The sequence below is a fragment of the Archocentrus centrarchus genome, chromosome 21 (genome assembly GCF_007364275.1).
Source record: "Archocentrus centrarchus isolate MPI-CPG fArcCen1 chromosome 21, fArcCen1, whole genome shotgun sequence".
NCBI lineage: Eukaryota > Metazoa > Chordata > Actinopteri > Cichliformes > Cichlidae > Archocentrus > Archocentrus centrarchus.
Window position 1 is genome coordinate 9,706,212 of NC_044366.1, and position 25,924 is coordinate 9,732,135.

Genomic DNA, 25,924 nt, shown 5'->3' on the forward strand with positions numbered 1-25,924 from the left:
CACTGTAGTAGATAAGCAATGACAGGACACTATTACTCTGAGTGATCTGCTGTCTGCAGAGTAACAGTGTCAGTCTATTAACAGTTGCAACCCTTCATTAATGCTTTGTATGAGTCTGTTTATTTATGTGTGTGAGCACTTAACATCAACAAAAACTTATTCCTATGAGGGATGATGTTGCAACCTGAAGGCACTGTTTCATTCAAAGGGTCCCATGGGAAAATACATCCATTCTAACCTGGCCACACACTCGTACAGATGCGCACAAATGAACGCACACATACACACACACACACACACACACAAGACAGACACATGCAGCCACATGCACACAGATGTCGACAGGCAACTCTATTTATACCAATGCTCCAATAAATCTATCTGCTCATTTGTGTATTTTCTCTGGCTCTGCCCGTGCCACACTGAATGCCTGTACAGGTTAAATACAGGAGGAGGAGAGGACAGGAAAGAAGAGGGCAAAGGAGTTTGAGGGGGACAGAAGGAGGCGAGTGCCCCATGGCATTTTCTTCCTCTTGGCTTACCTTTCCATTTCTTAAACACAACTTCTGGCCCGAGTGTTTTGCACCACCAAGAAGTTCCTGGAAAATACGAACTTGTGTCAACTTGTACAGCTCAAACTAATACAGGCCCACTTTTTTTTTTTTTTTTGCCTTCCTTGTCTTTTCATTTCTACAGAATAAATACCCCAAAACAATGCCTTCTCTTGCTGAGTACCACAGTGGATCCAGTTTAGTAAATAGCATCACTGATGTCAAAACCTAAATTAACCTTATACTTGTGTAAAAATAGAGCTTGCAAAACTCAGATAAACAGGGTGAAAAGACTCCCAAAGGTAAGAGTGATATAAAACAATTAGATTAGTGACTATAAATCTCTGATTTTTGCTGCTCCTTCTTACAAAATCTAGTATTCAGTGTGAGAGACTGGGCGTGAAAGTCTAAAATAACACACTTGCATTCACCGTAGAACTAAAACATTTCAGTTAAATAAAATCTACTTAACAACATTGTTTATGCATGAAAATACGGATTCTTGGAATAGGTCAACTTTTTTGTTCACTCAAAAAAGTTTATCTATCACAGTTTAAACAATCAATTTGTCCAACTGCACTGCAACATACAAAATAATATAATTATCAGAAGGAATGTCTTAGTAAGTCAGAGAGAATATATCTCATTATGAATGGTGTCTTTAATATCAGTCACAAGCCACTATAATCGTTTACGTTTAATGAAGTTGCAGTGTAACATCCAAGTATGCAATGATTTCTTCTCAATACAATGATGAAGAGCAGATGGAAATCAAAAGCAATATATGACAAACTGCATTTAAATAAATGACAAATGAGTTATCTAAGATTTGCTGGTTAAATAATGTAGATTTCACTGAAACGTTTTGAAACTGTCACTACTAATATCTCACCAAAGCTGGATGGAATGGTATTAAAAAACTGAAAAAGGGAGGAAATTCTCAAGCCCACACCTCTAGTGATAAGATGCAGCCTCTTCGTCAATGGGTGTGACTGGTTCATATATGGATCTTATTGCCTTGCTGTTCAACATGTCCTGAATGCAAAAAAATTAAACTTTGGCTCTGTTCACACATAAAGGGCTACTCTCTCATAAAAAAATCAGTGGGGGGGTGTCAGCCCAATGTGCAGTTATCATGACCTTAAGTGGTTAACGTTAACTACAAAATGGACTTACAGAATAATCAACAGTTAAGTTATAAACTGAGTCAATTGATTTTGGCCCCGCACAGTGCTGTCATACAACAGACAATAAAAGTGACATGGAAACATCCAGATCTGAACCGTGATACACCTCTAACTGGAAGATCAAAACCAGCTGACTCTAAATTATTAACCCTCATTCAAATGCAAAAACCTTAGAAAAAAACTGAAGTCTTATAGTTCAGTATACTTACTGTGCATTGTCGGATAATTAAAAAGCGTAAATGAGATGACATGATAAGTTTATGGGAAACATGCTTCTGCTGAAAAGGAACCAAAAAAAAAAAGACCTTGTCTGTCACAGTCAGACAGAAAGTCCAAGAGTGGTGTGCTTTCAATAACCAGCATAATGCAGTTTAACATCAGACAGCAACTTATAGATATGTACACTGAAGGATATGGTGATAACTGGCCAAACTGCACAAACACAATAATGCACACTTTTTTCTCTCTTTCTCCCTTTCTCTCTCTCTCTCTCTCAGTCTCTTGCTCTCTCCCTGACACACACACACACAAACACACACACACACACACACACACACACACATGCACTTACAGTATCAAATAAATGCTAACATCCAAAGTGCATTATTATTAGCCCTGTATATCATAATATATAGACAAAATGCATCATATACATTTTTTATACCAAACAATATCATGGAAAAAAAAAGTTTCTATTTTGGTTTAGAAGAAACAGCCAACCACTGCTGGTTTTATTGCCAAGCTGATGAGGAAGTCCCTGGCAGCTGTTGTGTCCAAAATGCTTCTGAGAGAGAGATGGAAGCAAGTAGTCATCATATCTTTATATAAATAAGAGTCTCTGCTGGCAAGCCAAGTCCGCACCTGTAAAGCATGGTGTTAACAGCATTTTTCAAATACAATAATGGGTTACACTTTCCCTTTTTTTTTTTTTTTTTTTTTTGCATTTTTTTAAACAGTAGCAGAACAATGAGTCAAGACCAGCACTGTTTTGGAGCTGTTTTCCACGTTCCATTATGTGGTTTCACTGCAGTTATTGCAACTGAGACACAGTTTTTGGTAAAATTTTGGTAAAATGTAAATGCAAACTCAAGAATATGATTATACTGTTAAGACAGAATATATATGAAAGATGGATGTAGCCACCATAACAATTCCCACTTGTTTGTGGTCTCCTATTTTAAAGCATGAATTTGGTGTTCTTTGGTCATCACCATCTTAGTTTTTTGAAACCAGGCATCAAGAGCACGGGGGTGATTTGACTCCCCTGCTGATTTTTGGAAATAATGCAGGTTTAAGGCACTTTTTGTGTTTACTTCACTCTTTAGGTCCGGAGGCTATGTCCATCTTTTATGTCAAGTCTATGAGCATTACACTGTTAGAGAACAGTAAGGACATCTCAAAGTACAATAAAAGCACTGGAATGGAATATGGCCATAGTAGGATACTTAATCTTCCTATTACTGTATAGAATGTTGTAGATAAAAAGCAATGTCTCCTATCATGCTCTGTTGTTGAACTGGATGTGGAAGGAAAACACTCACAATATGTGCCAGCTAGCCAACACTAGATTCTCTATGCCATATGTGGTAACTGCTGATTGAACTGGGGCATTATCTAAGAAAATGGATAACCATGAAACTCTAAATCCTTTCCATCATCCACACTAGCCAAACTAAAGCGAGAACTTCAAAAAGTAACAAAAGTAGTTATAATTAACAAATTAATTTGACTACTTTAAACCTCAGTTCATCAGTGACAGAGACTAAGCTCTTTTCGAACCAAGCACTTTTTGCACTGGACAACACAACACCAGTGAAAACGACACAAGCAGTTCTCCTCAAACACCACTGTTTCTTCTCGGTAGCCTCGTTCGCAGCACAACAAATCACAGCCACTTATGTCCATGGCTGTGCTGTTGCATATACGCCCCTTTGTTCCAAGTGAACCTGTTTTTCGATTTGCAAGGCAGAAATCCGGAGACTCGTCCGAGTAGATCAGATCCTGCTTATCCGGCGGCTTAATATTCTGGCCGACAGGGATCAGGGTCTTGCCGTCATTGCCACCCATCACCTTGGAAGCACCATTGAACCGCTCCAGCAGGCGGTCACCTACTTCACGGAAATGGGGCATCTTTTTCCAGCATGTGCGCAAGGTGCACGAGCCTGACAGTCCATGGCACTTGCACTCAGTCCTCATGTAGAGCTTTACTGCCTAATAGGGAAAAGAGTGGATGAGGGTGTGGGTTTATGGTTTAGGGTGGTGCAGGGGGAAAAGAGAGGTGAAAGAGGGCAAACAGGTGAAAAAGAGAGAAAAACAGTCAGTTTAGAAAACAGAAAGAAGGGACAAAGACATTTATATTGTACCCTGAAGTGAAGCAGAGCTGCCTTTGACAATGACAAGTTCACTAAAGAATAATTTATTATCGTGTTTTCATGATATATGACAGACATGTGCCCTGGATCATACACATGCACACACAGACACAGACACAAACACACACACACTGATAGATAAGTAAGATAAAAGCAGACGCTATTCAGAAGGAATTTAACTCCCCAACCCCCCCTTTCCCTCCATGTTGCCTCTGGCCTTCCTACATCTAACAAGCCTTGACAACAGATCATTCACTTATAATGCACATAATTAACCCATCACACACACACACACACACACGCACGCAGGCATGCACGCACACACACACACACACTCAAATATGTATAAAAGTAGACATGCATTCATGCACTAAACAGACATTTGGGCGCATCACAGCACGCTTATTTCTCAACCCCTGGGAATTGGTGTGCAAGTTTCTTCCTATGTTCAAATGGTTTGTTCACTAATGCTACAATTGGACTATATCCCAAAAACCCTCCTCTTTTCCTCTCTACCTGCCATTGACCTCAGCTAAAGTGAACTTTATAACTCTGTGTTGCTTGTGCATCTGTCAACAATTCTGCAATGAACGCTAACAAAGTGAGCCAGAACAGTGACAAAGCTACAAGTAGATGTGATCTGGAAGATTTACCAATCTTCTTTTTATAAATTAACAAGCTTAACTAAACTTGCACCCTCACTCACTCACTGGTAGATTGTCATGGTCATAATTAATTCATCTTCATGAAGGCAACAAAGAAGAACTTTTAACTTCTACAATGACTGTAGAAATGTTAGACGTTACCTGCCTCAGAGGCTTAAAGACAAAACGTGTGGCACGTTCATGTTTTTTTTTTTTGTTTCAGAAACCTGATTCTTGTTAGAATATCAGCTTACAGCACTACACAATATGGCTGGAGGCAGTGGCTTTCTCTTTTTGCATGTTGGTGGAATGAAGGAGCATTCCAAAGGACAATTGACACCTTTGCTCTTTTTAGAGTATAGCCAAACTTTAACAGCAGTTGAAATTTTCTTTTTTATTACATGCATTAATGTTGCGCATTACTCCACTGATTCGAAATGTAAACAGAAACTTTGTGAAACTGCTTACCAGTCTCCCGGCTTCATTATTGTGCAGGTCAACGAGTGTCCTGATGTCACTCTTGCCTCTCCTCCTCTTGGCATCCATAAACTGCTTTGACTTTTCATAACCAAACTCCACATCGTCTCCACAGCCCCCCCACTCCCACTTGACCCCATCCCCAGAGGAGGACGGCTTTGGAGGTGGTCTGTTCCTGGTCGCCTCACAGCCACACTGCAGGAGGTCTCCCATACTGCAGGCTTGGGTCACAGAGTGTGTCACACCAGCAGCTGTGATGGCATAAACAAATGCTGTCTCCCGAATATCTGCAGTAACAGGTACAAGCAAAAGAGAGGATTTAATTTATTATATTATAAAAAACATATTCAGCTCCATTGCAAACATGAAATACAGGATTATATAAATATACATCATACACATTTTCTATTCTAATTCTTCTGGATCTGAGTATTTGATACAGTTGACCTTGATATCATTATGAACCACCTTGAATACTAAGGTAGCCTCAGGGACTTTCTGTTTCTGTTCTGGCTACCTTTCTGTTGTAATGGGAGAATTCACCTCATGCTCAGTCCCTCTTTCATGTGATGTTCTCCAGGTGACAATTCTTGGTCCCATTTTCCCATTGTTTATATACACTCCTCAAAAAAATTAAGGGAACACTTTTTAATCAGCATGTAGCATGAAGGAGATTCCAGGAGACAGGCAGTTACTCTAGGAGAGCCGGACAGGGCTGTAGAAGGTCCTTAACCCATCAGCAGGATCAGTATCTGCTTCTTTGTGCAAGGAGGAACAGAGTAAGCACTGCCAGAGCCCTACAAAATGAGCTCCAGCAGATCGCTGGTGTGAACGTCTCTGACCAAACAATCAGAAAAAGACTTCATGAGGGTGGCCTCAGGGTCTGACGTCCTCAAGTGAGCTCTTTGCTCACTGCCTGGCACCATGGAGCTTGATTGGCACTTACCAGAATTGTCAGGTCCACCACTGGTGCCCTGTGCTTTTCACAGATGAGAGCAGGTTCACCCTGAGCACATGTGACAGACTGGGGGGTCTGGAGAAGTTGTTCAGCAGTTTTGTGGTGGGTCACTGATGGTCTAGGGAGGCATATCCATGGAGATGCACAGTCTTCTACAGACTAGGCAACAACACCCTGACTGCCATTAGGTATTGGGATGAAATCCTTAGACCCATTGTCAGACCATACATTGGTGGAATAGGTCCTGGGTTCCTCCTAGTGCAGTGATTCCAACGTCCTTTTAGTCTGGCCCCCAAAACCTGACCCAAAAAACTTTGGTAACCTGGCATCCAACATTCGATCTGCAGTCTGGGTGTGACTTTAACTTTGAGCTTTGCTATGACTTATAAATTACTCCCACCTCCAGCTTGTTCACAACTCTGCTGCCAGAGTTTTAACAAATTCAAATAGACCACATCACGCCCATTTTTGCTACATTACACGGGCTGTTATATACAGATACTTTAAAAGCCTTACATACAGACCCTCCTAACTGCTCCCACAGCCCGCCTCATTACGAAGGGAAATCAGACATTTTCTTTTAGAGCCCCACAGCTATGGAACTTTTTACTAGAGAAATTGAGGTTGGCAAACTCAGTATATACTTTGTTGTGCAACCTGCTCATTTAACAGAATAATGTTAACCTCAACTGTTTCTCCATTTAAAGTCTGCAAGATGTTCTTATCTGATTATGTCATTTAAGCCTTGTTTCATTGGGTTTATGTAAAAAAAAATGTAGGTGACAAGGGAACCAACAAGGTATATCAAGTGTTGGTTGGAAACATGTTGCCTAACCCTGCTTTTTAAATGATGCCATGTAATACATGTGCATGTAGCCATGCTCTTCCGGTGGGAAGGGCTTAGTTTGGATGTGTGTTTTTTTTTTTTTTTTAGAAAATTCAGCAATCCAAATTTGCCAATTCATCATAACAGTAAAAATGTATTCACATGATAAATATCTACCTATTACACAACAACACATTTGGACACACATTTTTAATGTCACACTCTTTCATTAAGTGTTCAGTATTCCCCATTTCCTCCACAATCAGTTGCAGGACAATAAAAAATAAAGTGAAGGAGTTCAACAAGTATCCATCCAGACATCGGTCAGTCAATATCTCAGTCCTATGGAACAGGATAAAAGCACTTCTCTCTCAGTCCGAGTCTATTACTACAATTGCAAGTGTCACTGGATTTGTGGTGCTGAGAGGATGGCTATTTCTCTCTCAGGCACACATATTTGTACACACAAACTCTCATACACGCCACAGCTGCTGGTTTATTTCGAGTGCATGGCTTAACACTCCTAGCTAAAGGCATGTCCAGCTACAACTGTAAATTGATCATCTGTCTCCCCTGGTGGCTTCAGCATTACTGTCATCCACAGATCATCGTGTCTTTATCCGGGGTTATAGCACCTATTGTCTGTCACTCAACATAAAAAGAGCAGCTATAAAAGAATCTCTCTGAGCTATTCTTAAATTTAAGTTTGCTGCAGAACAAAATGGAATTTAAAAATATTCATGCATTCTGTCTTATTTTTTTATGGCAAGCAAATCCCATGACAACAAACTGATGCTGCCAATTATGTGCTGTACAACCAAAGCCTGTATAGCTTCCTGCTCTACGTATGTAACCCCGCTGAACTGACATGTTCCTTCATAACTAACATGGGTATTGTAATTAATTTTATGTAATCTTGCTGCTGGATTTTTTTTCTCAATCTTTATCCAGACCGAGCCATCTTAAGTGCCACATAACTGGCATTTAATGCTGAGCTTCTAGTAAGAAGAACAATCCATTTACAGTTTAACACATCAGCAGCTCTGCGAGGTAATTTTATCATAAATTAACATCATGCATGAATATGTGATATTTACCAACTGATGTTGCTTGAGTAAAGTGGATTACTAAAAGTCAGTCTTTTCTGAGATATTTTAATCTGCACCAACAGGCAGGCTAAATGAGCAGCATTACTATTGGGGGAAAAAAATAAAATCATCCCTGTCCTCTGACCTGAACAACATAAGGAACTGTTGGAAGCTTTATTCATGTTAAGAAAAAGAAAGAAAGACTGAAAGAAAAGGCTGTACAGTCTTCACAGGACTACATCCAGTCTTGTAAAAAAAGTGTCTACATCCCATGATTTAGGTGGTTGTAGAGCCACATTTAGCAGCAATGACTTGAGGTAATTCTTTTCTCTATGACGCTGTCAGTCTTTCACATTGTTGTAAAGGAATTGTGCACCACTCCATCGTGTTGTTTTGCAGTTCGTTGAGGTTTGCAGTCATTCGCTTATGCACCGCTCTCTTAAGGCCTCGCCACAGCATTTCAATCAGGTTGCAGTCTGGACTTTGACTGGGCCATTGTGATAGCTTGACTCTTTTCTTTTCAGCAATTTAGTTGTAGATTTGTTGGTGTGCTTGTGATTATTATCCAGTTGCATGACCCAATTTAGGGCTAACTTTAGCTCTCTTTAGCTGTATTGGTATGAAGTGTTGTGCTGATATGCTGTGCTTGGTTTTTGCCAAACATGGTGCTGTGTATTTTTGACAATTTCATTTTGGTCATCTGGACAAAGGACAGTGTTCAAGACGTCTTGTACACTGTTCAGATGGAATTTTGCAATCCTAAGCCATGCTGCCAAGAGAAGAGGCTTTCTTCTGGCAATCCTATGCAAGCCATACATTATCAGTCTTTTTCTAGCTATACTGTCATGAACATTACCATTTAACATTCTGAGGCCTGTGGAATCTCAGATGTAGCTCTTGGGTTTTCTGCAATTCCTCTGAGCATTGCACAGTCTGAGCTTAGGGTGAAATTGCTGGGATGTCCACTCCCAGCAATTTCAATGCGACATTGCTTTGACATTGCATTAATGCATGTCAAAGAAAATGCATCTACAGGTCAATATGCTGTCCTCTGAACAGAATGAAGAACAGTGTCACAGATTTGATGGAAAAAATAGCATTTTAACTGCTATACACTGTGTTGAGATGAAGCAAAAGACTTTTATTTCTAAAAACTAGATGGTAATGAGTGTGTGGTCACCATCGTCAACACTGCCAACTCCATAACACATGATCGACTGAATGGGATTCATTAGGAATGGTAACACACACACATACACACACAAACAGAATGGGTGGCGTGCGACAAAACCTGCACATCCCAGTGAGCCTTGATATCAATACCAGCTGTATACCCCAACACCCAAAGATGTCTCCAGTGCAGGCGAATTTGTAAAAGTTTGTGTGCATGTGTGATATGTGAGTGAAAAACATTGTTTTATACAGTTTAAAGCATTTAACATTTTACAATAGTCAGGCTGTCTTGTGGTTATTTGAAGAGGTGCTGTGGAAAATTTTGGAATCTGTGCATTGGATATGTGAGGTGGTACATGAGTTTTGCATTTCTACCATTCTTGTGTGTGTGTGTGTGTGTGTGTGTGGGGGGGTGCAGACCACACATGATTGTTCCTGCCATTCGGCAAAATGGTATGGTTGCAAATAGCAGAGCTGCAAACATACTCAAATTAAAATGTGTCATCTCTAAAGCATTCCTGGGACTATTTAGAAACACATGTGAGAAACAGCAGCACTTAAATCATTATTAGTACAATATGGTGATAGCAACTCGTGCTGTGTCCAAACAAGTCGAGAGGCCATCCAGATGTCATCAACTGTGCTTGCAAAGCACTGCATTTAGTATTGGAAATCTCCATGACAAAAACAAAAGTGTCGTTTGACATGCTTTTTCCAGATTTCAAATTAGAAGGCATCAATTACCATAAAACAAAATCATAATCTCTGTAGAAAATAATGTGGGAGAGAATGAGAAACACTAACAACACACATTAGGAGGGGAAAAAAATCAGAGAGTTGAAAAAAGAGAGAGAAAACAAAGGAAGAGGAGGAAAAGCAGCTATCAAAAATTTGATGATTTGAGGCACCCTGTTTCACATTTTTCCTCGCAGACATGAATTCCAAACAAATTCTCTGCCATGGTGGGTGTCTGGGCCTGTCTATGTCTGCTTTTATTTGTTTTCTGCAGGATTTACCACATATTCTTTCAATCACTTTTTAATCTGTTAGGAAATCATACAAAGATGACCAGGTATATAAAGCAAAGCTTCAAAAAACACCAATGTTTTCTCATAGTGCGAAGTGATCCAAGAAATAAGACTTCACTCTATACCACCAAACTGTGGTTGTATCAAATAAGTTTCAAAATTTCAGACCAGAACCTGTTCAAAAAAGAAAACCTTTGTCAGAATTAACCAGTGAAGTGATTTTTCTTTTTTTTTTTTTTTTTAAAAAACAAGGAACACCCCCATGGGAAGTTTGAGGAAGGTGGGGACCTACTGATATAATCACATATGGTGTGTGGAAATTAACAGTATCTATAAATCCAAACACTGCAATATCTGAAGAGATGTCTTGTGTTAGTTTTATGTTAGTACTGGAGTTCAGCCCTTCTCGCACTCACAAGAGGTTGGGAAGGCCACGGAAAACATGCTAGTTTGTAAGTATGAGATGTAAACAACCGCATTCACAGCTAGTGTGCAACCAATTAACACACCCTGTGTGCTAACTGACTGCAAAAGGTTTCGTTCTATCTGCCAGTCAACCTATGAGGATCATTAATGAGAGTTCAAACATTTTTGACATAATTGATAACCAGTTTAATTAATCTACAACCGCTGTACAGCCCAGAGCAAAAATCATTGGTTTATTCCACAGGGCAGAATTTCATACACACATTTGTACACACAATTTGCAGTATCTCTAATGTGATTGCCAGCATCACTCTATGGGGGCAGGCTCACACTGGGAGTCATGGTGGCTCCATTGTCTGTATGTTTTTAAACACAGCAGAGATAAACGGAGAGAGGATAATAAGGACTGATGAGAAGAAAGCAGAAATCTTTGTTTTGGAGATAAGTGTACGTGAAATGTTTTTTCCCTGAGAAGAAAACAGTTTAATTCAGATGCAAAATGAGCCACTGGAACACATCCACACTCTCAGATCGTCGTATGATATCCTAAAGGTTGGCAAGAACTCATTTTCATCTCATTATAACACATTTTAAAAACAATTTCTGTCACGCTGAGCACTGCTCCAGAATATCCTTTTTCCATATGAGGAAGAATAAGGGCATGCGTCCCCAGACAGTGTTTTTCTGCACTCCCATTGTCTCCTTTCTACAGTATACAAATCCGCTGAAGCTGACCATTATCAGTGGCCTCACTTGCAAACAGTAAACAGAAATGCAGAGCAGTTCTGCCCAGTTACAGGGGCCGATGAGGCTATGAAACAAAACTCAAACTAAATCCTGTTTAACCTGAAAGCCTTCAAATGGGCACGATCTAGACAGTACTTGTGTACCAGTGTGTGGTACTTTCCCACTTGTTTTTTTGGCATGGTTTGTCTCATGCACCCACAAGTTTTTCAAAGCCCATATCAAGAACTGCTGACAATGCCGGGACACAATTTATTTCCGTCTTTGTGGCTAACCTTTCTCAAGTAGACAAAAAGTGCAAAATGAAGGAATGAAGAAGTCTTAAAAGATGGCTTTTGTTACCTAGCAACAGCAAACACTGTCTGTGGACACATTCACTAACAAAAAACATAAGGAGGCAGGTGAGGTAGTAAGTGGTATATTCACATGACTTCCAAACCAGAAGAGAGGCATTATGGTCCTGTCTAAATTTAGACACTAAAACCATCTGGTTTGGTTTTAAAAAAAGGTGGTTTGAATTAAAATACACATTTTCACAGGATTAACAGCATGTTACAAGGCAACATTTTCCCATTTGCAACAAGCCTTTCCACAATTTCCTTCATAGGGACCCTGCAGAGCACATCTGATCCTATGATGCCTATTTCCCATGTTGAGTGACTTCTAATGAAATTTATCAGACCACCCTGCACATAAATAAAGAGATGCAAAAAAGGTACCCGATGTGTTCAAATACATTGCGTACAGTTCTTGACCAAGCCTCAGTGTGTGATGAGTTGGGAGTGAGGACAGGTTGGCCCTTGTGTCAACGTGTCCTCACTCATTCAGACTTCTTGCAGTAAAGTTTTGAAATGGCAGTGTTTCAGTAATGTTGTGAAATCAGCTAAAACCCCTATTATATAAACACACACACATGCACGCACGCACGCGCGCGCACACACACACACACACACTTTGGTGTCTCTTTTCCATCTGCTGGCTTGACGCAAATCAAAAAGTAAACACTTGAACCTGGGCATTTTAGTATATGTGTTGTCATTTTATTCCCACGTAGAAGTGTGGGCTAACCATTGTGATTTTTTATCATTATATGCACACACATACATGCTGCACAGTTATTAATACAAAAAAACATTCAAAGCTATTATTCTACTGACAAGCTACAGTTGTTTCTTTTGTACTCAGAAATTCCTGTTGACATACAACAGTGATGCCTGCTCAAGTCAAATCCCATTCAAACAAAGCAAGAAATGCACAGATGCCATCATTAAGGTCTTTTAAACTGCTATTTAGACTATTTGCTGAATGGGATTATAAGCCTGCTTAACTCACAACAAAAGAGTTACTAAAGCACCTTCCCATTGTACAAGTGAAAAAGAATTCTGTTTTGGCACATGTAGACACATGAAACTTACAAATCAGTTGCTGTCAGTGAAGAACAGTCAGCAGGACTAACCGTAATTAAAGCAAAAACAGCAGAATAGATGAATAAAACAAATACAGACTCTAGAAGACTACATCCATTTCCAAAAACGATGCATGCAGGGATTCTCTGTTTTTTTGATGAGTTTTAGCTGGAACATGCTACCACACAAACAGCAACTGAGAGTGAAAATAATTTAGACATGCATTTCAATAATACATAGTCCATTCAAAGGAACTGAGGCAGACTTCCCTTTTAAAACCTATGTACAGAGGTCAGTGAGGTTAAGCAAGCCACTTACAGTGAGAGGATATTAAATAGGAAGGCACTTTTATTTTGACATGTACTGCTACTAGCCTATGATAAACAGCCTTTAATAGCAGATCCAGGTAATTGAGGACAAAGGCTTTAAAACAGAGGAGCACTTTGGCCTCCCTTATAGACAGGCAGGAATTTATGATTAATTGCTGGTCTGTCTCCTACCGGTAGATTCTTGCCTTTTCCCCTCTTCTCTTCCCTTCCCCTCTCTCTCTCTTTCTCAATCCATGTCTGTCTCTTCATTGTTTTTCCTCCTTTCTTTCTCTCTCAAGGATACTAACAAGACTAGTGTTACAAATTCAGACAAGATTTTTTTAAAAAGCCGCATTTAGTCCTGTTGTGAGGTCCACCTTAATAACTTGCTGAAAAATAGCTTATCAGATGTCACAGTATTATTGAGTTGTATTATTTAGGCTATTGGGATGTCCCTCCATAGTGTAGTGGTTAACGCCATCCTTTGGAAAGTGAAAAGTTGCTGGCTGAATTCCAGCCGGAGATACAAATTGCCTTTGGGGTTGCATCAGGAAGAGCACCTGGTGTAAAGCTCTTCCAAATCAAGCACGTGGAGCTACCTGCTGTGGTGGCCCCCTGTGGCAAGGGAGCAGTTGAAAGTAGCTTCAGTTTGGGATATTGACAGAAAGCCTTCAGAGCATTGCTGTACTAAGACAGTTTGCTGTGATCTTGTGTCCTTACCTTAGTACATTATTGAAAAAAAATATGGTTATCAAAGTTAAAATAATTACAGACTTCTTCTAAAGTGCATACTGAAGACCAAACTTCAGTTTCACACGTCTTTTATTTTGATAGGGGAGGTGAGTAAACATATTTGACAGATCTAATGGCTATTTTAAATCTCTCAACCATGTAAAATGTTGGTCATTTTTATTTTTCTCTCAGCTGAAAGCAACAAAATTGCCTCCTGTTACAAATATTTCATGTCTTTACCTTCATCTTCTCAATACAGGAAACCTTAATGGAACCTATTTCTTACTGTTAGGCCAATATGAAAGACAAAATTATAGAGTTTTGATGGAGAGCTTTGACAGTCATACAGTTATAGTATGTTGCTATCTAGTATAATATTATAATGAATGAAAAGTTATGTCCATTCCTGGTGACCTTGATGACAGATCAGAGTCAAACTTCATCATGCGCATCTTTTCCCAGTGAGACAAAAATGGGTTTAATAACATGTTTGGCACATTTTTATTCTTGCTGTAAATTAATAATAAATGTGCCTTGTTTGTTAACTAAACATAAAGATAAAGGTCCTCTGTAATGCAAGTCAAAAAAGAGACAAGCAACTCTCTATGAATCTAATCACACAAGAGAAAAACCAACACAGTAATTGCAGAAGACCCAGCAGTGACCCTGCATCAGTTATATTACAGACTTCAAAGAGCTGGAGGAAGATGCTAAGAGATCTTAAGAAAGATGTTAAGAGAAAAGGCATTCTTAGCTGATCATTTCAGGCATGCCCAATCTGATGAAGAGGAGAGTCAGTCAAGTGTGAATACGTCTCCTCAGAAACACAACAGCTGCCCTTGTCTGTTGGAGTGCCATCAGACAGGGATCTGACCTCAAGTTGATGTAAGGACACCGGCTGTAATCCCAAGGTACTCACAGCTGAAGAGAGGGGCATGACAACTTAAAATTCTTTGAAAAAATTTTGAACAGGCCAATAACGGATAATGTGTAAAAATGATTCCATTCAAGGGTTAAAAATTCTTAAGAACTGCCTGACTAAATTCAACCACTTAGCACATGTTATTGACCTTCAAAGGTGCTGGTCGAATTTGGGCTTCTCACTGTAGCTTCATATTTAACAGACATAAGAATGGCATTAATCTTCTTATCTAATTCAGAGTCATATGTGCATATTTCCCAACTATCCCTTTAAGAGGGTACACATTTCCCTAAACAAGACGAGTAAAAGTGAGGGGTGGAAAGAAGCACACAAAGTTTGCTAAGGGTCTTCACTCACCTTGTTGAAGTATTTTCCCAAAGTATTTGTGGTGGCTGGTGCAGTTCCACCTGCGGTACCTGAACTGGTACTGGCACTCCCTGACGCCCAGCCTGGCTCCTTTGGCCACCTCGTTGATGATCTCTGGCTGAGTCTGGCACAGCTCAGCCTGCTTCCCCACCAGACGCTTTGCCTTCCTGCAAATGCTGTTGGGGTCCATGACCAGTGGACTGCCTACTGCCCTATTTAAACAATGTTAGAGAAGAAGAAGAACAATTTCTAAGCAGCATGACAACAATGGAGAGTTCACATGGCTTGTTTTGTCACTCAGTAAACTATGCAGCTGCAATCATCAGTAGCCGCAAGCCAATTATTTGGCTCCTAAGTCTGCCAGTTCTACCCACCACATCTCAGCCATGCGACAATGTACTTCTTGAATAAGCATGTGGGAGACAACAGCATAGTTTCCCAGAGGAATCCTAATTCTGATGTCAGATTGGCAACTTTATATTTCGTTATTGGATTGTACTCGGAAGAACTGTGTGGTCCTTAAAGAGTTGGATGCCATATAGTTGGATGGCTCTTTGCAGAAAGGCCATTTACAGTTCAGTTTGATGCTGCTTAAGTTGATTTTGGTAAACCAGAAGGCAGACTTTCTAGATTTCCTGATTATACAGCTTCTCTGTAGATTTTACAGAAGTTAAGAGCTTTGCCGCTTAAACCACACACATCCCTCAAATCAGCCCTCCTTCAAGGAATCTGTACATATTATATTACAGTGTTTAAATGTGTGGGAAAATAAATCAAGCTTGCTTCATGTAGTTTAAATATTTAAAACATTAAACTATATATACATATTTCTTGCATTTGATGAAGACAACTGTGATCTTCCTGAACAGCTTTGACAGATTAGTGTGTATAATACAGATAAATAGTTTATTCTAGCTCTTAATGGGAAAAGGGGAATTGGCTCTGCCACTTAGAATCACTGCCAGCATTTGTGGACACTTCATTGGCATTACAGGAAAGTGGCTTTATGAGATGAGTTTATTTCCATTCTTTTCCTTTCCTTTCCTCATCCCTGCTGTAGCGTACAGTATCACTAGTTTAGCATTTGGAGAATGCCTAATCTCATGCCCTTCCTTTCATTTACTCAATCTCTCTCCTGCCTCTTCTTCATGCTTTTTGTCCTTGAATCTCAGCAGATGTGATTCATAAGCGGAGGTTTTCCAATAAAATAGGGAGGGAAAGTGAAAGCGAGGACAGGGAAAAGGCCAGCTCATAGTTTTCATTCAGCCCTGTGCCTGTTAATAGCACCTCCTGATATCATTCGTCTGCCTTGAGAGTTTGTTTTAAGAGGTGCAAACACTCTTGCCAATTTTCTCCCCTGGCGGTCCGATACCCAGGACACACACATGCTTCTACAGTCATTCCTGCACAGTTTGTATGTTTTTGAAAACACATCTATTTTTAGACTGACATAACGATTCATATGGCAGACTAACATGTAGGCAGATTATAGAATCAAAAATGCTTTTCATAGGAAACCAAAAGCCTTGGCAAAATGACCAAATATGGTACCACCAGGACTTCACTACTTTGCAATAGCAGAAGTACCTAATCCCATGTAATCATCCATTATATTTAATGTGCAATGTGAAAAAGCTGAATATTGTATTATATTTTGAAAATGAACTGGCATATAGCAACACATACACACACTGTCTACACACACCCACACATGATTGTGGGACACCCACTATTCCATTTCTTCTATGATTACTTGTGATTTGTGTGTGTTGACAACACTGCTATGGAAACAATGCAGTATTTACATTACAGGTGTTCTGTGTAAACTGTGTAGCTGTGAGGCTACAATGTGTGTTTATGTGTGGTGATCCCACAGATAATTGAAATATACAGACAGTGTGTAGGTGTTAATTAGCGGGTACAGGTAAAATACTTAGCAACATAACACTCCCTCTCAAAAACCACTTATTATCTACCCACTGCCACCAGGAAGCATGTGTGAGAGAGTGAGGAAGAGATTAATGTAAAATTAATGTCTATGCATGCAGGTGTATATCTTTGCAGTCTGTCTGGGCTTATATAGCTGTGAGAAAGACAATTGGCTCGTTTGTGCTTATGTCTGTGAGAGGGCTCATTGCGTGTGAGTGTGTGTGTGTTTGTGTGTGTGTATATGTGTGTGTGTGTGTGTGTGTGTGTACATGTTGCGCATTGAGCTGGGAAGCCAGCTCTGTCAGCAGCTCAAAAAAGCCAGGGTGGTTTTTATAATGGGAGATGTAGACCTGTAAAACTAGTGAACGGTACTGGAGGGAGTTTCTGAGTCCTGTGTCCCTGACATACAAAGAATTAGACAGAGAGAGACAATTAGAGGGCTCATAAGCAGAACATCCAAAAATCACACACATATATATGTGTGTGTGTGTGTTTGTGTGTGTGTATACAGAGAGAGAGAGAGGCTGCAAAGTATGCAAAGTAAAGAATAAAGAAACATTGTATCTAATATTAATGAAAAGATTTGGAAAGAGTATCAGATGTCCACTATTGCTTACTATTGATTGAGTCATTTGGCTTTACCTGGCTCTCTAAACACTGCATGATCACACCCTAAAAATGTGGTGCTGGCCATCTTTATAAAATGCATTTAGTTTTTTGTTATTTCCTTTTCTCTCTGTCTAAAAGGATGCAGTACAGGGTTTTCCCCTATACTTCACTTCACACCTTCTGTCACGCATTAAAAGTTTTTTCTCTTGGAATGATCATAACACACTATGTGCTCGGGGCTGATGAGGAATTCATATGGAACTTTCCAACACTTTTGCTTTCTGTTTGGAAAATCTTATTGTATGACACAGTGTGACTATGGCAATATTTTATCTGTGTAAGCATCATCTTGCCTTTTTTCTCTGTTTGTGTAACTGTTCGCAACAGACCATAACATATTCCCATGCTGCAATCTGCAATCCATACTTTTATATATGTATAGCCCTGTGACTCAAAGGCTAAGGCTTTTGACTAGTAAATGCTTGGTTTGTGAGTTTTTTCTGCTCTTTCATCTGTCACAAGAGTAATCTCTATGAGAAATTTCCCCATCTCAGGCAAATGGCTCTGGCTGTGAACACAGAAGCACCGTCCACCTGCTGCTCTAACCTTCTGTTTGCAAGGTGCAGCCAATCAGAAGAAATTTGGCTTTGAGAGAGGTTGGCTTTTTGTTGACAGTGAATGAATGGATTGGCTGCACAAAAGCCCAGTGTGGAATAAACGCGAATTATTTTGAAGAATTTTGCAAAGCTACTCCAAGAAAGAAAGGGAGCTGTATATGAGCATTAAGGTCGTATCATACAAAAGAGTTCCTTCTTCAGCTGCATAACAATTGTTATGGTATACCTTACTACAATTATGATAATTAACTAGCAAGAGACAAGCAGAAACAAGCAACAATATGGCTGAAATATAGTGCAATTACAAAGCTAACCTTTATTTAACTCAAGTAAGAGGGTTTTGCAATTTTTAACAATTAGGAGCGATATCAACATAACTGACTACATCAAAGCAATGTGCAACTCTTTGACACAGGCTGCAGACTGGTTGGGTAATGTGTCTTCGACAGACTTAGAAGTTTAGAAAAAGGGCATGAGGTGAGTGGGAATGTTGGAAGTGGGGTGAACTCAGGTGGAAAAGCACATTGCTGCAGATATACCCAAAAATGGGGTGCATTAATTGGATAATGGGATCAACGTGCTGTAAGTGCCCAGCATTCTTGCCCTTGTTTGGAGACCAAAACATTATAGTGCGCATCCCTGTGAGGAAGGGTAGACTATGGGAACATTTCACTGTGGAGTCCAAAAAGGGCATATATTATGTGCAAAGAAAAGTGAGCAAATAAAGATGCGTTTAAAAAATGTAGGAAATGTTTCGAAAATAGCTTTGGAAAAGTGAAAATGATCCGCGCAGGTGCATTACAGTGCAGACATGCACACAGATAAAAGCTCTCGTACACTTGCAAGTAGGAACTTCAAAGGGAAGCAAGTAATCAGATCCTCTCCATGCAAAGTGCCACTGTTCTTCAGTCAGTCATTCATGATACAGCTCATGAACCGATAACTCAGTGCACAACACCAAGAGGGAAGTTCAGTCATTGATGGTATCAGGAGCTTTGAGGAAACACTGTCTCGCATGAACAGTTCTTCTTGAAGATAAAGACCCAATCACAGGCAGAGGAACATAGCAGTCAGAGATAAAACAAGGCTGAGAATGAGAAGTACTCAAATCAAAGGCACTGATAGGAAGACTATCACTGCTTTGACAAATATTCAGCTGGTCCAATCAAGAACTAAACTTTTGCAGTTTGTCTGCATTTTTTTTGTAAGGGGTCATGCCTGATTCATTCTTTGCACTCTTTAATAAAAAACGAAACAGGTTTCAGACATGATAAAAGGTCTTGGATTAACAGTTTTTCACAATGAAAACAATTATAATGAAGACATTTGAAATCAACATCTTATTTAGTGTGTTCTGGTCCCACAGGTGGGTCGCAAAATGATTAAACATCGATGCTCATAGAGAACTCATATTTCATTAAAGATCTCACGCCTCCATAGATATAGAGCTGTACTGTACGGGGCCCTTCTCTTTTTTCTCCACCCACGAATGAGTGAATTTCATCCCTCCTTAATCCCTCAAGTATGCTGGAGATGAATACAGTCACGACAAGAGCTAGTCTCAGACGCCAGAGTAAAAGAGACAAAGGGAAAGGGTCAGAAGGAGTGTAAAGATATAAAAAGATACTGAGGTTTCATTATTAAATAAAGAGAAAAGAGAGAGTTCATATTTAAGGTAAAGGTGCCAAGTTCAAATCTGCTGCCCCAAACTAAATGTCAAAATTTTTCACATGTCAATCATTTTCAGACATTTTTCATCAGGCTGTTGTTGCTAATGTAAAGCAATGTTGAAACAATGACATTTGTTTCAGCACTCGTGATGCAACCAATAGCAATTAAATGTGACCAGCAGGAAACCAGCAACACCACGTTAACGTCACATGAGAAAAACATTATTCTGGTTTAACAACAGTGACACACCCAATGACACTGACTACTAACGGATACAGTTCTGAGTCAAAATATGGATATATTCAGATAAGTGCATGAATGAGCTCAACACTACTCATGGAATAGGGAAGGCAGAGCTGATAAAACTGATATGAAGATTGATCCTTTTTTGAATCACAGGCAAGTGTAACTGAGCGGAGAGGCCTGCATCATACATAGAACTAAAAGTGAATAAAATCAAAATATAGCAACTAAACAGGGGCAAATGCACTGTCACTTTCCTTTTAAGAACAGCAAATACTAACAGCAAATGCCTCTGGTAAGATGTTTATCACTTAAAGAGAAGCAAGTTGTGGCTGCCATAGTGATATCTATCAATAAACTGACACTATGAGTTTTTTCCATATCATATAAAGAGACTTCAACCATTTGCACTTTCAGACATTTTTACAGCATAATCATGTGGCCACCGACGTTTAGTAAACTGTTTTGTGTTGCCACAGACAAGAGAGTGTTTCTTCTGGGAAAGAAAATAGCAATTCGCATGACAAAGTTTAAGAGAAACAGCTTGAACACATACTTTTTGGATGATATTTGCTTGAAATACGGGCATGATAAATGGCAGCAGGTTAACTGTCTGTGAAAGGTTTTAAGGAGCTGCAAAACAGTCCAAAAGAGCAGGGACTTAAAATCAAAACTCCTCTTTCTACTTGACACCTAAATCTGCAAGGCATCAACATATAGAACACTGCAACCTAATGTTAACACCTACTTCAAATAATTTTCAGCCATCATAAAGTATTAGTTGGTATCAGTCTTACACATATGGCCCTTGAATGGCTTTGTGTGGAGTTATCACCTGATTAAATTACTGTAGTTGCACAGATCACATACAGGAATGTTTGCAGATAAAACAGCTAAGTCCGCATTCAGATGTGGAATTGCCACTTCCCCAACTGTTACCCAGGAAACTTGGGTCTGTGTCCCATCTTGGACTATTGCTTTTATGCTTTTCTTTTTGAGTTTTCATTTAGATGCTGTTCGGTTAGGCACTAAAAGCGTTGAGCTTCAATTTGTTGGACAAAACTGTCTACAAAGTTTATATAGTCTTGGTTAATTTTTGTCCTTGCAGGTGCCGTTTGACCGATTTGAAGCATAATTATGGGAGTCATGATAAGTGATAAGTTCCATTTAATGAGAGAGTAACAGAAATGTTACGCTTGCATTATAAGTCCATTGTCAGGTCTTTTCTACCATATTCTACCATCTTGGTTTTTTAAGGGGTTCCTAACATGCGTCACAAGGACTTAATCATAAATTTGCTTCTCTTCCTCGTGTAGATATTTTGACATTTCTTGAGCAGTCTTTGCCTTCTGCCCTGCATTGTTTCTGACACTATAATATGCTGTTGGCCTGAATGCCTACAAAAATATATGCTCAAAAGTGTGCACAGAGTACACACACATAAACAATTTGATGTCAGTTCTCTATTGTACATAATGCCAAACCCACATTGTCATTTAATCTTTATCTTAACCCATCTGCCTGGTCCTGATTAGACATCTAGCTTTTCAGACCAGGACTGGAGTAGACACGATAAGATCTGTTACAATGAACCTCTCTAGTGGTGATGATGGCGGTCCTGACTATACATTCCATGCAAGTGTATGAAAGTGTGCGTTTGTTTGTGTGCATATGTGCAAAAATGTTCCCATAATGTATTACTGAATACATCTTGGACTTGGATCTTGACTGACACACACAAAAATGTGCAAAAGGAGAGCGCTTAAAAACACGTGCACGAATGCGGTGTGTGTGTGTGCACCTGTGGCACGCTCTGTGCAGGCTCTCCGCCAATTTAGGACTGTGACAGACCCACACACACAACAAAGCTGGCCCTGCTAAGCACTGCAGTCAAAACTAGTATAAGAGAGCAAAGACATTCCTCACTCCTGTCTGAGTCTCTGAGCTTTGCTCTCTGCTCTCAGGCCAAATGATTAGAGCGCTTTAATCAGCAGAGGCACTGAAAGGACAGCTATCTCCCAACATTTCATCTCACTCACTCTGCGTCTCTCATTGCAGCTCTCTCTTTTCCTTCATCAACAACCTATCTATATGATAGGCATTTTCCTTCAAAAGACAAGTATGGCAAAAGACATACAGAGATAGAGCCATTCAAAAGGAGCAGAGCATGAGACAGAGAAAGAGCGCTGTATGATGGTATGTCCAGCATCTTTCAACAGAGAGAATCATTGTCCTGGCAGACAGGAGAGCAATCCACAGGTGTGGTTTCACCCTCGTTGCACCACAGTTGGCCACTCTCTGTGTGTGTATTTCTGTGTACGTGCTAGTGTATATATGCCCACTCATTTATGTGTGTGAGTGAGTGCATAAGCAAGCCAGAGGACAAGTGAGTGAGTGAAAGATGACAACGTATGTCAGTGGGGATAAAAAGGAAGTAGCTGATTTCTTAGTGTTGATTCCCTTAATCCACTACAGCCTTATTGAAAACAAATGGCCCAAGTCATGTATATGCTGCCAACTGAACGCCGACATCAACATTACAGAAATTAAATACAGATTGACCAAGGGGGCAATTTGTGTCAGTTCTCTTTCTCTTACTGATTTGCATTCGGATGGGCAGATTTAGCACCAATAAACCGATGAATTGAAGACGATGAAATATACTGCTGGTCATTGCTTTACTCTTTTTCCTTCCACAGCTGGGTACCAGCAAGGTTCACAAGATCAGCACTTTTCTGTCTGCCATTCACTTAGCTGGCTAAATAATAAACACTCTGTTTTGTCCCTACATACACACTAAGCCTAAAAAGCACCTCTGTCTCTGAAAATCCAATTCTTACATTTAAAGCTGAGACAGGAAAACTGTGATGAGGTGGTAAATGAAGAGGGCTATGAAGAAGTTTCGTTCACCTTTAGATCAATTTTGCATCACTTATTTTAGATTTCAATATTACCAGTAACACAGTATACATATTATAACATGCATTAATATTTTGAGCTGAAATCAAATTACTGTATAATACAGTAATTATTACAGTAAAAAAAATGCAAAAGAGAACAAATTATTGTTGGGCTTAATGATGGGATAGCCAGGCTGTTTTTGTAATAAATGGCTATGACAGACTCCAGCTAGTGATTAAAAAAAAAGCAAAAAACAAATGAACAACAACAATGAAATTAAAAAAAACAAAAAACAGAAAAAACATGTTTGGGCATTTTTTAAAACTGTGGCTACGTCTTGTAATGCATGCAAAATGCATTTTTTTTTTTGCATTTACCAACCCTAGTGTTGATACAGTTGTATCAACATCTTGACCAGTAACACTTGAACCCATGCTCTCTTAGGCCACTATTTTTACTCACTTTCACACCCTGTAACCCAAGCATTCATCCTACTGGTCTATCAATATATTGTGTTAAGCCTGCATCATAGTAGAAACAGAATCTACACAACGGATCAATCCCTTGGACATTCAAGATGCAGTCTGTGGATAGACAAGGAGAGAGTCTTACATTTTATTAAGAAGTGATTATTAAGTGAGTGATTCTAATTAGTTCAAATTATCCTCACAGATCACCTCGATAAACCTCCTATCTACAGTAAGCCACAGAAAAATGGCAAAGTTGAGGAGTTCTATCTACCAGTCATACAAGGACATAAACTTACAGAACTTCCATGACACTACATCCCACATTGACCTTGACTGGGCTGTGAATGAACAGTGGGAGGATTCAACTGGAAAAAAAAATCACAAAGCTGCACATTCAAACACTACAAAAGTGTGTGTGTGTGTGTGTGTGTGAGAGAGAGAGAGAGAGAGAGAGATGTTTGATGAGCCCTAATGAAACACTACACATAAAGCACTACAGACAGACAAAAGAAGACCCTCAAGAACAGAAAATATTTTATCAGCTGATCTGCTGTCTATCTCTCTGACTGTCTGTTCAACTGTCACACACCTTGTGAAGCTGAGCCTATAGGGATTGTTTTATGATGACATATCCACTGAGCCTAGAGGGCCACCTGACATTCCTCTCTCAGACACACATACCACATCCACCAATCTCCCTGTCCTCTCTATCACTGCAGGCAATGAACTGCACACACCTCCCTCACCTCCTTGTTTCTGTTTCTCTGGGTCTTCTCTTCAGGTCTAGTGTGTTACTCTCTGAACACTTTAAATTGTTCTTGAACATTCTTAGGTATCGGCAATTTGCTGGGAATTATTGTGCTCGCCAATAATTTATTAATATTATATTACTGTGGCAAGCTGTAAAATACTATATATATATATATATATATATATATATATATATATAGTGATTGCGTTGTGGTTATTTATTTATTTAATTTAAGAAAAAAGGAAAAAGAAAACAGGATTACGCACGGCTGTGAGTAGAAATCAAATAGAAGCCCTGGAAATCATTGAAAGCCTGGGTTGACATGAGACAGTCAGCGAAAAACACGTGGTAGTTAATGCATACTCACCACCAGAGTCCGATGATATTGACCGGACAAAGCAAGATAAAGAACAGAGCCAGCTGGATCCGCGAGAGACGAACCGTCATGTTGAACGCAACAAATCCTCAAGGAGATTCCCCACCAAACTTTAAAGTGACGATCTCAGCCAACACTGAGCTGGGTTTTTTCTTAAATACATAGGAAGTCCTTGCTTTTGCGGGTTGAGTCAGTAAAAGGACACTCAGAAACTGTCAAGAAGAGCGCAAAAATTCAACTCCTCTTCGGTCGTGCGCATCTTAATGCGCAACAAAGTTGGTCAAGAGGCTACTGAAGAGATGTCCGCTTTCAAAGGTGTGGTTAACCTCTTCATTGTCGTTTTGCCCCATCTGTCGTTGCACGTTACTTGCTTTCAAGGCGGACTGAGGAGGAATACTGAAAGCAGTGAAGTTTTATCTGACTGCGAAACAGCACCGCGAAAAAGCTCCGGTTGGGAGGATACTCGGCTCTGACTCGTCATTTTAGTTCTAAAAAACTGTCAGAACAAAGACAGAGAAGATGAGGAGCGCTTATACATGTCTAACAATTAAAATGCCTTTTAGTGCAGCGACGCGGTGGTCCTTCTCTACGCGCCCCGAAATGACGCCTTGATGAAGTCGGTAATTTTCGGTGCTCACCGGCCGCAGGTAGAGGCGTCTCTACTGCACTGTCTGTCAATGTGTTTTCTTTGGATGATGAAGGCAGGAAAAATGCACTCGTTTTCTCCCACCTTAGTGTGACGTCGCTCGGGGCGAAGCGAAATCCTTGCTGTCACTCAGAAAGTTAGGAGGACCCGGGTGAGAGCACAGACATACACACACACTCACGATAACGCACGTAGAGAGGGAGACTTGCCATAGGCCTGCAGTGTTTATGGTCACCCGAAATCAGAGCTTAGGGAATGAGGTGATGTCAGTACAGGTGTGATGGCACTTCTTTGATATTAGTGCCAAAAGGCTGACACGTTGTGAAGCCATTTGCGTGAGTGTCAGTCTGTCTTTGGCTTAAGGATCATCTTTTTTTAAACTTCATAATTTCATAAATTATTAATTTAAAGAAAACTTTTTTCTTCTTTTTTTTACACAGACAAGGATTTTTCTTTTTTCAGTTATGTTCTCTGTTCTAAATTATTCAATATGTGTATTTGTA

At 39.8% G+C, this 25,924-nt stretch overlaps 1 protein-coding gene across 1 annotated transcript; it reads right to left on the reverse strand.

Moving 5' to 3' along the window:
* Positions 1-1,252: 1,252 nt before the first annotated feature.
* On the reverse strand, positions 1,253-25,451 carry wnt6b (wingless-type MMTV integration site family, member 6b). The gene is made up of 4 exons (XM_030758251.1): positions 24,767-25,451; positions 15,200-15,420; positions 5,223-5,518; positions 1,253-3,949 (listed from the first exon to the last, which is right to left on the reverse strand). The coding sequence occupies exons 1-4, from the start codon at positions 24,844-24,846 to the stop codon at positions 3,488-3,490; spliced, it is 1,059 nt and encodes a 352-aa protein (XP_030614111.1). The 5' UTR covers positions 24,847-25,451; the 3' UTR covers positions 1,253-3,487.
* Positions 25,452-25,924: the final 473 nt, after the last annotated feature.

Bases quoted from the DNA above. Each gene is read 5' to 3' on its own strand.
- wnt6b (XM_030758251.1), bottom strand. From the start codon at position 24,846: ATGACGGTTCGTCTCTCGCGGATCCAGCTGGCTCTGTTCTTTATCTTG. The intron at 15,421-24,766 runs GTGAGTATGCAT...TTGTTTAAATAG, and splicing joins AATATCATCGGACTCTGGTG to GGCAGTAGGCAGTCCACTGG. The intron at 5,519-15,199 runs GTGAGTGAAGAC...CTGTTACTGCAG, and splicing joins TGGGAAAATACTTCAACAAG to ATATTCGGGAGACAGCATTT.